General features: G+C 40.7%; 1 protein-coding gene across 4 annotated transcripts in view; it reads right to left on the reverse strand.

Annotated features, from left to right (window-relative positions):
- Positions 1-16,445, reverse strand: part of LOC117368801 (carcinoembryonic antigen-related cell adhesion molecule 5-like) — a 72,988-nt gene that overhangs the window by 22,924 nt on the left and 33,619 nt on the right. For all 4 annotated transcript variants that reach the window (XR_004541029.1, XR_004541027.1, XR_004541028.1 and 1 more), the window contains exon 4: positions 440-670. Coding sequence is in view for 1 of the 4 variants with exons in the window: in XM_033962504.1 (XP_033818395.1) it covers positions 440-670 (231 nt within the window). In the remaining 3 variants the exon portion in view is untranslated. The remainder of the gene's footprint in view (positions 1-439; positions 671-16,445) is intronic.

The following is a 16,445-nucleotide window of genomic DNA, read 5'->3' on the forward strand; positions in this document are numbered from 1 at the left end:
AAGAAGAACATAACAAGGCAATTCGAAGGGTCAAACTAGTTTACATTGACAATTTAAGTGAAGGAAGAGCTAATACAGAGCACATACGGTATGTACTGTAAGAGAGTACAATTGAATTTATGAGAGGGAGGAACAAAGCATATTATATGAGAGGGAGGGGGCAGGGATCTTGGAGGGGGGGAGGAGGGGGAAAAAGTAAAGAAAGGTGGGCAGTGTTGAGGGGGGAGGGGAGAGTTAAGGATTTGGTCTGATGCAAAGAGGAGTGTTCGATCTGTTTTCTAATGTGGAGAGGGGGAGCATTAGGGGGGGTTAGTTAAGTTAATGGAATCGATTTCAGTAACAAATGCTTTACTGTGGGCTTGGAACCTGGTTTCATGATCCTATGTCATTATAGATAAAACCCATTGAAGATTTTAAAAAAACACCTCCAAGTTCTCACCTTGAGAGCATGTATCATTTTGGTTAATATGGTAGCCATGGCAGAAAAGTGTATGATTGAAAACAATATTTTGCTTGGGCATGTTTCTTGTCACCTCGTTCTGTTCAGTATCATTAATACTTAGGATCTGGAGAGAAACATTAGCAGCGGGAGATCCCCCAGGCCAGGAACATCGTAACATGACTTGTTCCTTAGTGTCATGCGCACACTGGATCTTTCCATCCGGTGTCCCTGTTAAGAAGAAACGAGTTCGAATTTTAGATAAAACATTCCACACTGTGCACTGAAATACAGAGATCTCCACTGCTGACAAGGAAAAAAAGAGAAATAGTTCACAGGAAGCAGGGCAAATAAAGAGAGCAAAATAAAGACAGCAAACTGGAGCCCTCCAGAGAACAATTATTAGCTCTATTAAAACAGATAATTTTTATGTTATATCTCAGTAAATCCTTGCAAAATGGAGCTCTAGGTGGGTTACAGTTCGTATCAGCTTTACCTAGAGCCTTCTATAAGTGTGCTAAAAATCTAGTTTAAATTAAGGTATATATAGATCTTTACATAGAGTACATGTTAAAAATCTGATTACATGAATTAGTAGAGACTTTGAAAGTAGCTAGTTGCAGGAAACATTATCATAAACAGCAGGTAGAAATGATCATTATTCAGTGTGGAATTATTCAATTTGGAGTTTAAATGCATTGAGTCATTCACAAAGATTTCTGAAAAAGCCATGTTTTAAGATTGTGAAACATAGGGCTCCTTTTACAAAGGTGCGCTAGTGTTTATAGCGCACGCATCGGATTAGCGCACGCTATAGCGCGTGCTACCTGAAAAACTACCACCTGCTCAAGAGGAGGTGGTAGCAGCTAGCACGCATGGAATTTTAGTACGTGTTATTCTACGCTTTAAGGCCCTAACGCACCTTTGTAAAAGGAGCCCATAGTATATGCAGTAGTAACACAGATCTCAGTAGGGAAAGAGTTCCAAATAAATAAATAGCAAATTAACACACACACCCCTTTTTATCAAGCTATGTTAGGGGTTTTAATCACAGGTTATGGCGGTAAAGCTCTAACGCACATAGAATTCTTACGAGTGTCAGAGCTTTTACTGCTGCGACCTACTATTTAAAAAATCTAATCTAATCTAATCTTCCATACTATACAAGCTCAGATCAAAGAGGAAGAGGAAAAAGGAGAAGGGAAGGGGACTCGGAAAAGCAAGGGAAGAGGCCCAGGATATACAGAAGCTTATCAAAGAGGTGAGTTTTCAGGTTTTTCCTGAATGCGGTATAGTTTGTCTACTTCCTGAATGCTTCTGGGAGGCCATTCCAGGTTTTTACACTCTAACGTAACCCAATAAAAGGGGGGTAGATGTGTAAACTGTTTGTTTGATAACCGCCTTCCTTCAGTAAAGATAGTTTTATTACCATATACTGATTGGGAGAATTTGGTTTTATCTACTTTTCCTAATAATAATAGGGGAGCAAGGATAGGTTTAATTGTATGGGTTTAGGATGATCTGTCCTAGAGAGGCAGAGAAGATCCTCCAGAATCAAACTGTCCTGTAGTCCATTAGACTCCAAAATCCATTGGTAACTTGAAGCAGGATAGTTTCTGTAATGAATACCATATTGGCTCAATGTTGGCTCTGATACCAAAATTATTGCTCACTATTGCCCAACCTTCATCCCCTCTGTCATGTGTGAACTACAGGAGAAAGTGGTTTGCTTTCTGCTATTAGTCTTCATGGAGAAGGCATATATTCCCCATGCTTACTAATCCAACATCAGAAAAGTTATTGGATAGAATCCATCTAATTAGCATACACTTATATACAGCATCCACTTGTATACAGATCAAAATGGTAACCCTCTTTGTCTCCATTCAGTGCTTTTGACCATTGTTTTCTAGCACAGCACTTGAAAACCATTGATACTGAGAGCCCAGTTCTCAAGATTGTTCAAGTAATTCATGACTGAGAAATCCCAATTTATCTCATGGACCAATAAATCATCTACTCTAAAGAAACCTGCACAATGCCACAGAGTTGGATACTTTCCCATTTCTCTCCAACAGCTCGGTCTGCCAAGTCTGTGAAACTACTCAACTTTTTGACATCAAATGATATCTGTTTGCTGCTAACATCCATCTGTGCATCATATCAGGAATTAGCCATGCCATACTCATCTCAGATCTAAATTAATATCTCCCAGTAGTAGCTCAAAAGCTTCACAAGGTAGAACTAACATTTTAATCATCATGCTGTGACTTTATTCAGGGTATGCTGTGAGGTCTGCAGTTTGTCATATATATAGTAGGTCTTCCAACCCATTCACATCCAAGCTCCTCTAGATAAGTCAGCAATGATGAGCTCTAACTATAGCAGTTATTTATCCTCATATTTGATATAGCACCTATCAACAAATCACTGAGCAATTTATGCTCCTTACCAGGAACTCCTTTACGACCAAAAGATATGGTTCAGTCTTAGGATGCAACCTGATTACCAGCTTTCAGTAGAAATCTACATCTTAGTCTTGTTAATGACCTCCTTTATGCATCTGTATCAGATTTGTTAACTAAAAAGTATGTATGATTTTTCTAAGACTTGTTTAAATTGTAAAATGTTTGCTAGCACTCTTCCAAACTTGTCTCATTGACACTCTAATTACCTGCTATCTTTCCAGACTCTTAGCAAATCTGTTAGCCACTGAACAGACTCCAGGAGCCCCATACAAACAGTTTCCTGCTAAAGCTGCATTCATTTCAATCTAGCTATATCTGTTTCTCTCTACTTGGGTCATTTTCTGACTTGTAACACAGAATTCTAAAAAGCATATACTGACTTCTAGGACACCTTTTAGAGATAGTTTCCATAGCTACATCATTCTCACATGCCCGAAGCCTTTGCCTGCCCACCCTGCCCCTCATCCCACCCATCCCTAGGCTCACACTACATTTATACACCCACAACTACAAATTAGCACTAATTAAGGCTTCCATTACCAATCCTAACCAAACTACCTCCTCACCACCCTAAAACTAAGAGCTCAAACCACAGCACTGCCCCAGCGATTCCATTTTTTTCACTCTCTCCACCCATCTACCATCAAAATAATAAACTTACACAAATTAATTTTGAAGTAGGCTGGATAATTGTACACAATTATCACAGTCATACCATAACAAACAGCTGAGATAGCCTTAAGAGTATTACTACAAAGGTATAGACCAAAGCTCTATACCCAAGCCTAGCCAGCACAGTCATTCATAATTACACTGCCTTCACAATACTAATGCCACAATCTATACTCCCCTATTTCATGCCAATTATTCTCCTTACTAGCATGTATTCCTCCATCCCAGAAATCACAGGCCAGGTGTGACAAACCCACTGCAATTCCTAAGTTTGCCACAGTAAAATATAGAATTTCACACAAACCCCAGTGCAGAAGGGCAGACCAGGTCAGAGCCCATGACAGTAAAATAACTGACTACCCTATGTGCAATGAAGATGAGACAGATAGAACAGAAAAATTTTGACTTACCTGAGGCAGTGCCAAAGCAAAGTAGGAAATCTTTGCCCTGCTATTACCCTGTTCCTGTAAGGCAGAAACCAGAAAGAAAGTTTTCTCTCAGAGAAACATCTCAGGCTGAGGAAGGAAAGCCTTTCCCCCTCCCCCCCAAGCCAAGGGGATGTGGTTTTCCTCAGCTTAAAGCGAGGTTGAAGAGAGAGCTGATGGAGAAACAGGAAGAAGCTTAGAGTGGAACAGAGCGTACCCCAGACCAGGCAGCTCAGGTATACAGCATAGATTGGGAGATGACAGAGGAGCAAGCTGAAGGTTAGTTGCCTCCAGAATTCTTCTCCTCAGAGCCAGGTGAGGCTATGATTGTTGAGGACAACAGTGCTGCAGCTGAAGTTTTGTCAGAGCAAATGGAAGTGGTATAAGACAAAAGTGAGTTTGCTGGAGATTTTTCCCTTGCTGTTTTCCCCTGCTATGCAGACTGTGGGTGCTGCAAGAAAAGATATAAGTTTGGACTGTATAGTTATCTGCATGTTTTCTCTGTGCCTTAAACTAAGAAGTTGTATCTCTCACTGAGTAGAGCTTTGGTAAAGCTGAGTCAAGCGTTGGGCAGGAAGCCCAGCTTGCTTTGTTCTACTGAATCACTGATAGCAGAGCTCCATGTACAGTCACCAACTGCTAGCCATTGCCATTGTAGCCCTGTTAATTACACTGAGCCTGCATGGTTCTCACAAACATGGTAAAAAGCTCTAAGAGTGAATGCTGCTATATGTTTCACTGCTAAACGCCAGCTTGGTTTGTGATAAAGTCTAATCTTAAAACCCATTAATGTGTATCTGCTGCAAAAATACCATAAAGCTGTCTCTCTGTTGAAATAAGATGACCAATGTAAATGTTAAAGCAATTAACTAAAGGAACTGTGTTGGAAATTTTTAAACATTCCCAGAATAAGGCTCTGGTGAAGAGGACTGTGATTAATTCACTTGCCAAGCCCAGAGCCAGTGACTGGGTTAAACCTGATTTTGGAGTACAATACAAATCTTTTCTGTTGATTATATTTTGTTGATGCTTTCATGACAACCTGTGATGAGCTTACAAAGTTCTGCATTACAGTTACAAAGTTCTGCATTACAGTTACAAAGCATTACAGTTACAAAGTGCTGCATTACTAAACTCATGGTATGGACTACGATTTTGAGGCCACTGGCCAAATAAAGCTTACATTTTTTTCTTACGGCCATCCTGACTAAGTGGTGTTTATTGAAAGACCATCTGAAAGAGCAGTTCTAGGCTATTGCCTACGGATAAAAATCCTGAAGGGCTTCCCTAGTTCCAGGGTGATCACGCCAAAGCTGAGTAGCATGTCACTACCTGGCTGCCCGCCACGCTCTTTGGGGCACAAGTGTGACACAGGGCAGATATGGTGACCTGAGTCACGTTCCCTGTAGTAAATCCTTAGTACACCGGCCCTGCTTCCTTAGGCCTATTCCCATCACCCCCCCTTAACATCCTCCCACCAATAACCTCATAATTGCACTAGCAAATGCTAGGTCTATAAACAACAAAGACATTATACTGAACAATCTCTTTGCAGACAATAACTGGGACATCTTTCTAATTATCGAAATCTGACTTAAAGATGATGGAGCTACCTTGCTTTGTCCAACAGGGTATCAAGCGATAGCTTGCTCTTGCACTGACACTAGAGGTGGAAGAGTAGCTGCTATCATTAAATCCATCCTCAACCCAAGACTGATAAACACCATCACACTAGACACGCTAAAGTGCCTTACTTTCTCAGTGGGTCACAACAAAAACCTAACCTTCGCTTTGATATACAGAGCACCAAACTCTCAAATGGCCATCTTAAATGACCTTCTATCTATCCTTAGCAAATTGGTCATCACATACAACTGGGTCATCATACTTGGAGACTAACTTTGTAAGCTACCCAAATGAGACCAGATCCCTGGCAGACTTCATCACTTCACTATTGGATCTAGGCTTCCAGCAAATGGGCCTCTGACCAACTCATTCTGCGGGCCACCTCCTTGATCTAATCTTTATTCAAAAAGATATTCTGCTCACCCCTGGAACTCCTGGCTACACTACCAAAACAATACTCTGGTCTGATCACCATTTGATTACATTCAATCACACCTACACAACTACTCAACTATCAACCGGAAGCAAACCCAACATAAGAAAATATACAACAATGATGCTATCAACTTAGAGGATATCTCCACAGGACTTTCCAACCTAGTGGAAACTTTAAAACTCAATTCTGAATCAGTGGACAAGTTGTGGACTGGCACAAAGAGGTAAAAACCCTATACAAAAGGTAAAAACCCTATACAAAAGAGATCAAATACTATCCCTACAAATACTCCTCCCCCTGGTTTACTGACAATTTAGGAACTAAGAAAAGAGAATATTTATAAAATCTTAAAAGGAATTGAGGGAGAAAAGGATAACATGTGGCCAGCAGATCTTAATGCAAACCCTAGGGAAATAAATTGGAAATCCTTTTGGACACTCTTAGCCAGACCTACTATGTCGGCATCTAATTGCCAATCTACATATTTTATTTTGCATTAGGCTTATTGGACTCCTGTTAAAATGGCAACAGTGTTACATTTAACTTCAGATCTTTGCTGGTCTTGCCATCAGCTTCCTGATACTCTATTACACCTCCTCTATACATGTCCTAACCTACAAATATATTGGTCAGGCATTTGGTCTAAAATTCTTTCTATAATTCACATGATTAATAATGAAGTGCCAGTGTCTTATAAGTCTAACCCAGATGTCTCAATACCATTATTATATTTAAAAAATTTCAATTTCATGATTGCTTTAGCTATCTATCATATCACCTGCAATTGGAAGGATAATTCTAGGCTTAGAGGGGCATAATCAAAAGAAACGTCTAAGTCTGTTTTGGGCCTAAGTCGCTAGTCGCCCAAAGTTGGACATGGGAAAAGGTCCATTTTCAAAAAATACGTCCAACATATTTTTTTAATGAAAATCGTTTAACTGTACGTCCAGCCGTCTGATCATCCAGACCGTCTGATCATCCAGACCGTCTGATCAACCATCTTTATACCCCATTTTCATTCAAAAATTTATCCAAGTCAAAAACGCATAGAAAAAGACCTTTTGGACGCAGGAGGGGCCAGAAAAGTGATGGACTGGACACCCAGACATGATACCAGAGTAGTGGAGTACCTTACAGGGCACAGATGTGAACGTCACAAAAAGGGTGCCATATAAACATCTCACTACAACTCCCTTATAGGTCATGGTGAGCCCCCCCAAACCTACTAGACCCACCTATCTACCACCCCAATAGCCCTTATGGCTGCAGGTGCCACTTATATGGCAGTACAAAAGGGTTTTGGTGGGTGCACAAGTTTCACCTGAATGCAATGATTAGAGTGGTTTATGGGCCTGGGTCCTCCTCTCCATGGTTCACTAACCCATCCCTAAGATCACTTAAGCCACCTCTGTGCAGCTCTACTAGGCTTTCCTATGCCAGGCTTCCAGGTGCTAATGTTCTGGAGGCAGATATGCAAACTTATTATTACGATTTTTAGGGGGAGGGGGTCAGTGATCGCTTGGGCAGTGTTTGGGGGTCTGTACTTTGTGTCTGCAGTGCTTATCTGCTCACTTTGGATACCTTCTGTGGACTTAGACTTGGTTTTAGATGGCCTAAGTCACAACGTCCAAGTTCTGTCTAGGCAGTGTTGTAAAACTTTCGGTTATTCATGTAGTACGACTAAGTCTAGGATGGCCCACGTCCTGCTTAAATCATGCCCTCAACACTCCTCCTGAAACGCCCCTTTTAGATCTGGGCATACTGCAGCACTGTGAAGGGCTAAGTCATGTCTAAAACCTGGTTCGATTATCGGCACTTGGACAACTTGTATTACTGATCGTCCAAGTGCCGATTTAGGCCGGTTTTCAGACATATTTCTGTTTCGATTATGAGCCCCCTAGTTTCCACAAGTGGTGGAATCACCTTTGTGTTATCAAGAAATATGAGGAAATTATTGCATTCAAACAAAATAATATTGCTAGGTTTACCAAAATCTGGGCCCCTCTTGATGAATTTTGCAAGGACTTGAATGTCAACCCCAATTAACTCCATTATGTTTATGACTTGAGAATTTGCAGCTTAATGTATTGTTTCATTTTTACATTATTTGTATTTGAAAAATTTCAATAAAAATATGATTTAAAAAAAGAAAAATAGAATATTTATTATTTCTTTTTTTTTAAGTTCTATTTGTATTGATTTTGAAAAACATACATACAGAAAGTGCAATCAAATACAACAAACTAATCTCATAGAAGCACTTATGTTCTACTAGAATTTTTTCAAATCTATATCTATGGCAAGTGGCAAATTATAATGGTCAGATAGTTCAGTTTGGATGTGGGATATGAGACTTAAATACTAGACAAACTGGGATGCATAGGAAATACAATAGTCCACTATTGCATAGATTACTGGAGAAGTACGTAAACACACATTTCCCTATAGGCTATGAATCTGCCTTCTAACTTATCTCCATAATACTGTAAGTATGGGGATAATGGACAATGCTCAAAGAAAAGAGGAGAGGAAGAGAGAAAGGAAAATGGTCAAGAACAGAAGATAATAAGTGTACATGTTCAGGGGATAAGAAGAAAAACAATTAGACACAAGCAAGTATGGGAGAAGGAAAGATGGGAAACCAAGCAATGATGCCTCACTAAGAACTACACCAGAAATAAAAGGATGAAATTAGTTGGTAATCTTGGGAGAATGTCTGTGAGAAATAGAGGCTCTTAAGGGAAATTTTACATTTCTTGAAAGAGGGTTCATTTTTTTATGTTCAATATTTTTTAGTTATGTAATTACATAATTAGGGGTATTTATGAAAAATGAAGATGTCCAAAAGGTGGCATAAACTGGCACTTGGCTGTTTTTCTCGCCAAAACGTCCAAATGCTGATTTTCAAAGCTATCTTTCTGGACATCTTGTGAGGCATCCTAACTACTGGGCATCCAAAGAGCGAGAGGGCATGTAAGAAGTGGGCTTTGACCGGGCTTAGACTTGGATGTCTTTCAGCGATAATAAAACCTTTCCCAAGACATCCTGGATGGAACTTAGTTGCTCTGAGCTAGACCTGTTTTCAAAGCATCTAAGTGCTAAAAAGATGCTCAAACTGACCATATGACCACTGGAGGAATTAAGTAATGATAATTCCACACTCCCCCAGTGGTCACTGACTCCCACCCCCAAATTTCTGAATGAAACTGTACATACCTACCTCTAAAACAGTCGCACCTGGTATGGGAAAGCCTAGTAGAGCAGCACACAGGTGTCTTAAGTAGTCTGGTAGGTTAGCTAATGAGTCAAATAGAGGAGGATCCAGGCCCATAAGCCACTCTAACCACTACATTTATGGTGGAAAGTGTGAGCCCACCAAAACCCATCAAAATCCTACTATACTGCATTATAGGTGCCATTTGCAGCCATAAGGGCTATTGGGGTGATACACAGATGGGTATAGTAGGCTTTAGGGGAGTTTTGGAGGGCTCATCATACTTTAGAAGGGGGTTATGGTGAGATGTTCACAGCAGTGCCCTCTGAGGTGCCCCACTGTTCTGTTGGTATGGCTGTGTGGCCAGTCCATTACAATGCTGGCCCCTCCCACATCTAAATGGACTGGTTTTGGATGGTTTGAAGTAAGACATTTTTGTGGTAAAAAAAAATGGTGAATAAAGTTAGGCATCCTAGGGTTGGACATTCTGGTGGCCAAGACATCGAAATAGACAATTTTCAAAAAAAAAATAATAATAATAACTGGGGGACATCTAGCGGTTTTGCTGGTCTTGAAAATGGCCGTATGTTAGCCTCTGACTTTGGACGTCTTGCAGGAAATGTCCAAAGTTGGACTTAGATGTTCTATCAAAAATAGCTCCAGTCAAACAATCTTTGATAAGAATATAAGAATAGACTTACTGAGTCATACCAATGGTCCATCAAGCCCAGTAGCCCGTACTCATGGTGGCCAATCCAGGTCACTTTTACCTGGCCAAAACCTGGGTAATAAGTGTAATTTCCTAATTGCTCATGTATAAAAAGTATAGACAGTGTCTGTTATTTTCATAAAACCTTGGTTTTGTGACCAGGATAGTCAAATTTTGTAATTTACATAGTAACATAGTAGATGACGGCAGATAAAGACCCGAATGGTCCATCCAGTCTGCTCAACCAATTTATCTATTTAAAATGTGAAAACGCTGAATTTTCATCTTAAGTCATAAACAGCAACTTATGAACCACAATCAACATGTATTTATATCAAAATTATACAAAGATGACCATAGAAGATTTAGAAGTGAGTATTGTTTTTAAAATTTTGCTGTTATATTTTAAGTTACTTGCACGAATCAGCTCCCTGATGTAATTTTCCATCAAGTTCTTATTGGATTGTTCTCAGTGGCATGTGGTGAGTTCTTTCAGGGGAGTCAGTGATTCCTCTGTTCTACAGCCCTGATGTTTTGTTTTATTTTATTTATTTTTTGCTTGATGCAGTTTAATTTGTTGAGTAGGCAGCCTGCTCAACCAGTCAAACTACATTTAAAAAAAAAGCAAGGCTCTTGGGCTGGAGATTCTCTGAATCCCCTGAAGGTCCTGACAGTACTGATCTGAATTTGATTGGCTGAGCAGCTTCTGTCTATTGCCTGCTCAGCCAATTAAATTCAGAACAGTGCCCTCAGGGCCTTTAGGGGGTAAGGTGAATCCCCTGAAGGCTTTGACCACATGCCACTGATTGTCCTTGGTAGCAGCATTCTAAGTCCAGTATATCCTGGTGGAAGTAATAATAATAATAATAATAACTTTATTTTTGTATACCGCAATACCATAAAACAGTTCATAGAGGTTTACAGGAGAAGAGACTGTACATTTATAGCGAAGATGCAGAGTCAGATTAACCAGGATAAAGTAACCAGTAACAGTAACAATTAAAATTAAAAAGTAAGATAGGTACTTAGAAATTCCCTTACTGTCCCGAAGTACTCACCTTACTCCTCTAAGTATGCTCCCATGTTCTTCAAAGACATGGACTTTGAAAGACATCCTACAGCCCATTTTACTGTAATTCTTTACCAGTTTCTCCACCAATGCCACATAGTTTTTGGCCTTGTGATTGCCCAGAAAGCCCCGAACCTCTGAGATAAAGCTGTTCCAAACTGCTTTCTCCTTCATAGCTAGCTTCTTGGGAAATTCATAGTTCTCCAGGATCTCCTTTATCTGTGATTCAATGAAGATACCAACTGTGACCTTTGCCTTAGACAGATTAGGGAAGATGTCTTGAAGGTCATTGAAGGCTGCTGACTCCTTATCTAGAGCTCTGACAAATTGTTTCATTAGGTCCAATTTGATATGTACTGTGTAGCGGTAGCATCAGCAACTTCCAGGGGTCCACCAGTGGTTCCCATTTGATTTTGTTTCCCTCCACAGAGAGCTCAGTCTGCTGTGGCCAGTCCTGCCTTTAACAGTGCACTTTTGTGTCCCTGCTGCCCAAAAACAGAAATACAAGGGAAATGTAATAAAACCTCCATGGAGTCCCATTAGAAATACTACCATTTTGAAGTCTCTGATTAACTCCCAGCCATACTCATCATATCTCAAGGCACCTAGTAAGGTCATCATGCTGCTATAATCCTCTTTGAGGTGCACTGAGTGAACCAGCAGAAGAGACAGGTACTTATTCCTGTTATGGAGCAGCACGACTTTGATGCTCCTGGAGGAGCTATCAATGAGGAGATGCCTTTCTTTCGGGTTACAGGCTATTCCAGTTGCCTTAGATAAACTGGTCACATTGGGCAGAAGCAGAGCCCATCTTGATCGGTAAAGAAGGTGGAAAAAGTTTGGTGACGCTTCCTCTAATCTCTGACTTGCACACTTTCAATCAACAAGTTCCATTGCATGAGCCTAGACATCAACAGCTCAGCATTGGATTTGGTGAAACCAAGATCTCTGATCAAGTCATTGAGGTCTTTTTGGTTTGGATAGTATGGGTTTCTCCCATCAGCTACATCACTGATATTGTAAACTGAATCTACAATGTCTCTCTCACGCTAATCTTCAATTTCTTGGTTGCTCTATGCCTATCTAGGATCAAGGCAACTTACAAATCATGAAGTTTATATTACATTTAGAAGTTACAACAATAGGTGGTAACATTGAGCTGTCATTAGAATTACAGTACAGCAGTTTGAAGTACAATTAGTGTGATTATGTTATGTAGAGTTTGGGAGGGATCTCTTGTGGTTTCTGGAAGGGTGAAATGGTGTGTAACATACTGTGGAAGAGCATACCGTATACTGTATACTGCTAAGCTTAGAAAGTCCATGAAGGTAGCACAAAGGGAACTCAAATGTATGTATACGAATGCTAGAAGTCTGAGAAACAAAATGGGAGAATTAGAGACAATAGCAGGACACGATGAACTGGAAATCATTGGCATAACAGAAACATGGTGGAATGATGAAAACAAATGGGACACAGAACTACAGGGATACAAACTATACAGAAGAGATAGAGTAGGGCAGAAAGGTGGAGGTATTGCCCTATATGTTCAGGATGGAGTAGAATCTGTTAGAGAGGCTACGACGGAAAGGACAGAAAAGCTGGAGTCCCTCTGGATCAAGATTCCTAGACACAATGATGCAGACACAAAAATTGGCCTTTACTATCGACCCCCAGGACAGACGGAGGAGACAGACTCAGAAATGATAGAGGAAATTAAACAAGAATGTAAGACAGGTAATGTAATAATCATGAGAGACTTCAATTTCCCGGTGATAGACTGGAACCTGGGAACCTCGAACTGCGGCAAGGAGGCCAAGTTCCTGGAAGCGCTAGGGGACTGCTTTTTGGAACAAATGGTGGGAGAGCCGACAAGAGGAAATGCCACCTTGGACTTGGTCCTAAATGGCATTACGGGACTGACAAAAGAAGTAGAAGTCACAGTCCCACTGGGGACGAGCGATCACAACATGATCAACTTTAAACTTGACATCGGGAAAGGGAAACGTACCAAAAACTTAACCACGACCTTAAACTTTAAAAAAGGAAGATACAATAGCATGAGAGCCATGGTGAAACAACGGCTCAAGATAAAGATGGACAAAGTTAAAACGGTAGATCAGGCATGATCCCTACTGAAAAATACTATCACGGAAGCACAAAATCTCTACATTCCACGGATTTCCAAAGAAAGGAAAACTAAAGGCAAAGGAGAACCGGCATGGCTTACTAGAGAGGTGAAGGAAGCCATAAAAGAAAAGAAGGACTCCTTTAAAAAATGGAAACGCACAAAACAACCGAAGCTTGGAACAAACACAAAGATGATCAGAAGAAATGTCACAAGGCGGTGAGGGATACCAGAAAGGACTATGCGGACAAAATAGTGCAAGAGGCCAAAAATTTCAAGCCCTTCTTTAGATATGTAAAAGGAAAAAGACCCGCAAAAGAGGTGGTGGGACCGCTTTGATGACCATGGAAGAAAAGGGTACATCAAGGAAGACAAACAAATTGCAGACAGACTAAATTCCTTATTTGCATCTGTCTTTACGAAGGAGGACACCGCAACAATACCAGAAGCAGTGAAAGTGTTCAAAGGAGTAATAGAGGACAGCCTCATCATAGTAGAAGTGGACTTGGACTAGATATAGTACCCGATCGACAATCTTAAAAGTGATAAATCCCCTGGACCTGATGGAATTCACCCAAGAGTCTTAAAAGAACTGAAGGTTGAAATCGGAGAGCTATTGCAAAAACTTGCCAACCTGTCAATTAGAACTAGACAGATATCGGACGATTGGAAGATAGCGAACGTCACGCCAATTTTTAAAAAAGGATCAAGAGGAGAACCGGGCAACTACAGACCTGTGAGTCTTATGTCTGTCCCTGGAAATATGGTTGAAGCACTGATTAAAGATAGCATAGTCCGGCACTTGGATACACATGACCTGATGAGAGCCAGTCAAAATGGCTTCAGGAAAAGGAAATCATGTTTGACGAATTTACTTCAATTTTTTGAGACTGTGAACAAACAAATTGATAGTGGAGTACTGGTAGACATAATATACTTGGACTTCCAGAAAGCATTCGACAAGGTTCCACATGAAAGACTTCTCAGGAAACTACAAAGCCATGGAATAGAGGGAGATATACCAAGATGGATAGCCAAAAGGCTGGAGAACAGAAAGCAGAGAGTGGGCATAAATGGGAAGTTCTCAGACTGGGAAAAAGTGACTAGCGGTGTGCCCCAGGGCAAGGTACTTGGGCCCATCTTATTTAATATTTTCATCAATAACCTAGAAGAAGGAACATCCACTGAGATCATCAAGTTTGTAGATGACACAAAGCTATGCCGGGCAATCAGATAGCAGAAAGAAAACGAGGAACTCCAGAGTGACTTGTGTCAGTTAGAGAAATGGGCAGAGAAATGGCAGATGAAGTTTAATGTGGAAAAGTGCAAAGTAATGCATTTAGGCAGAAAGAACAAGGAACACGAGTATAAAATATCAGGTGCAACTCTAGGTAAGAGCGAACAAGAAAAGGACCTGGGTGTACTGATAGATTGGACCCTGAAACCGTTGTCACAATGCGCGGCAGTGGCAAAGAAAGCAAATAGAATGTTAGGCATGATAAAGAAAGGAATCACGAGTAGATCGGAGAAAGTTATAATGCCGCTTTATAGAGCAATGGTCAGACCACACTTGGAATACTATGTCCAACATTGATCTCCCAACCTAAAGAAGGATATAAAACTGCTGGAGAGGGTGCAGAGACGAGCAACGAAGCTAATAAAAGGTATGGAGAACTTGGAATATGAGGAACGACTTAAGAGACTGGGATTGTTCTCCCTTGAGAAAAGGAGACTGCGAAGGGATATGATCGAGACTTTCAAAATACTGAAAGGAATCGACAAAATAGAGCAGGAAAAAAAATTATTTACAATGTCCAATATGACATGGACAAGAGGACATGGACTGAAGCTAAGGGGGGACAAGTCCAGGACAAATATCAGGAAATTCTGCTTCACGCAACGAGTGGTGGACACCTAGAATGCCCTCCCAGAGGAGGTTATTGCGGAATCCACCGTTCTAGGATTTAAAAGCAAACTAGATGCACATCTCCTTATGAGAGGCATAGAGGGATATGGGTGACTAAAATTACGCCAGGTGTACACCTGGCTGGGCCTCCGCGTGTGCGGATCGCCGGACTTGATGGACTGAAGGTCTGATCTGGAGATGGCAGTTTTTATGTTCTTATATAAACTGATTCAAATATAACTGAGATATCCTTTTTTTCCCTCCAAAAAGGGGGAAAAAAAGGTTGACTCGAATATAAACTGAGGTTAGAAATTTGAGTTATCATGGTGAGCCAATCTATAAAGACTATTCACTCTCCCTCCCCATCAGCTATCTCATAAGTCACTAAACATAATACAAATATCTGTTACACATATATCACAAGGCCGCTACATAGGAAAACACAACTCTAAACAACCACAAACTTAAATAAATGTAGACAAATATCACACTTAAACCTCAAGAAACTATATGTAGTTCAACACCAGAGAAAGAGAAACAGCACTCTGCACTTTGGAATATAAAAAGAGCAGTGCAAATTTACAATAAAACTGCATTTTCTGTTCATGAAATTACAAAAAATAATTATTTTTTTTCTACCTTTGTTGTCTGAACATTTTATTCATGTTTATCCCAGTTTCTGCTTTTTTCCTGTCTTTTCTTAATTTTCTTTTCAAGGTCTGCAATCTATCAGCTTCTTCTCTCCTTCCTGTCTTCACTTCCTCTCCTGCATCCTTCTCTAACTTTAACCTTTTCCTTTCAGTTTTCCTCCATTTATTTTTCTGCATCTCTATCTGCTTCTATTTCTCCAGTTCATTTACTAACTTTTCCCCCTTCCAGCATCTTCTCTTTTTCTCTCTTTCCTTTATTTTCACTCTTCTAACCAGTATCTCCTCTCTTGCCTCCTCCATCCAGCATATCCTCTCCCCTTTTTTCTCCAACACCTCATCTCTCTCTCTCACCCTCCACCTACATCCAAGTTCTCTCCCCATCACACTTTGCTTCTTCCAACGGAGTCGCAGGTCAGGGGCAGGTCCGACATGCAAGGCAGGCAGATGATTCTTACTGGCGGTGGCCATGGTGGTCCTCCCTACCTGTTTGTCAGCTGCTGGGAGGAGGGGGAAGTGAAGAGTCAGCAGCGCATCCGGATTGTGAGCAGCCCTGCCTTCAGTCCCATCACAGTCCCACTAAACTGGCTGGCAATAACAAAGTCAGACGCCGCAGGGGCTCTGTCAGTCTTAATCCCACCCCTCAAAATCAAGAGCTTCAGAGGGGGACGGATTCAAGACTGGCAAAGCCTTTAGTGATATGGCA

Source organism: Geotrypetes seraphini, chromosome 11 (assembly GCF_902459505.1).
Source record: "Geotrypetes seraphini chromosome 11, aGeoSer1.1, whole genome shotgun sequence".
In the NCBI taxonomy this organism is placed as follows: Eukaryota; Metazoa; Chordata; class Amphibia; order Gymnophiona; family Dermophiidae; genus Geotrypetes; species Geotrypetes seraphini.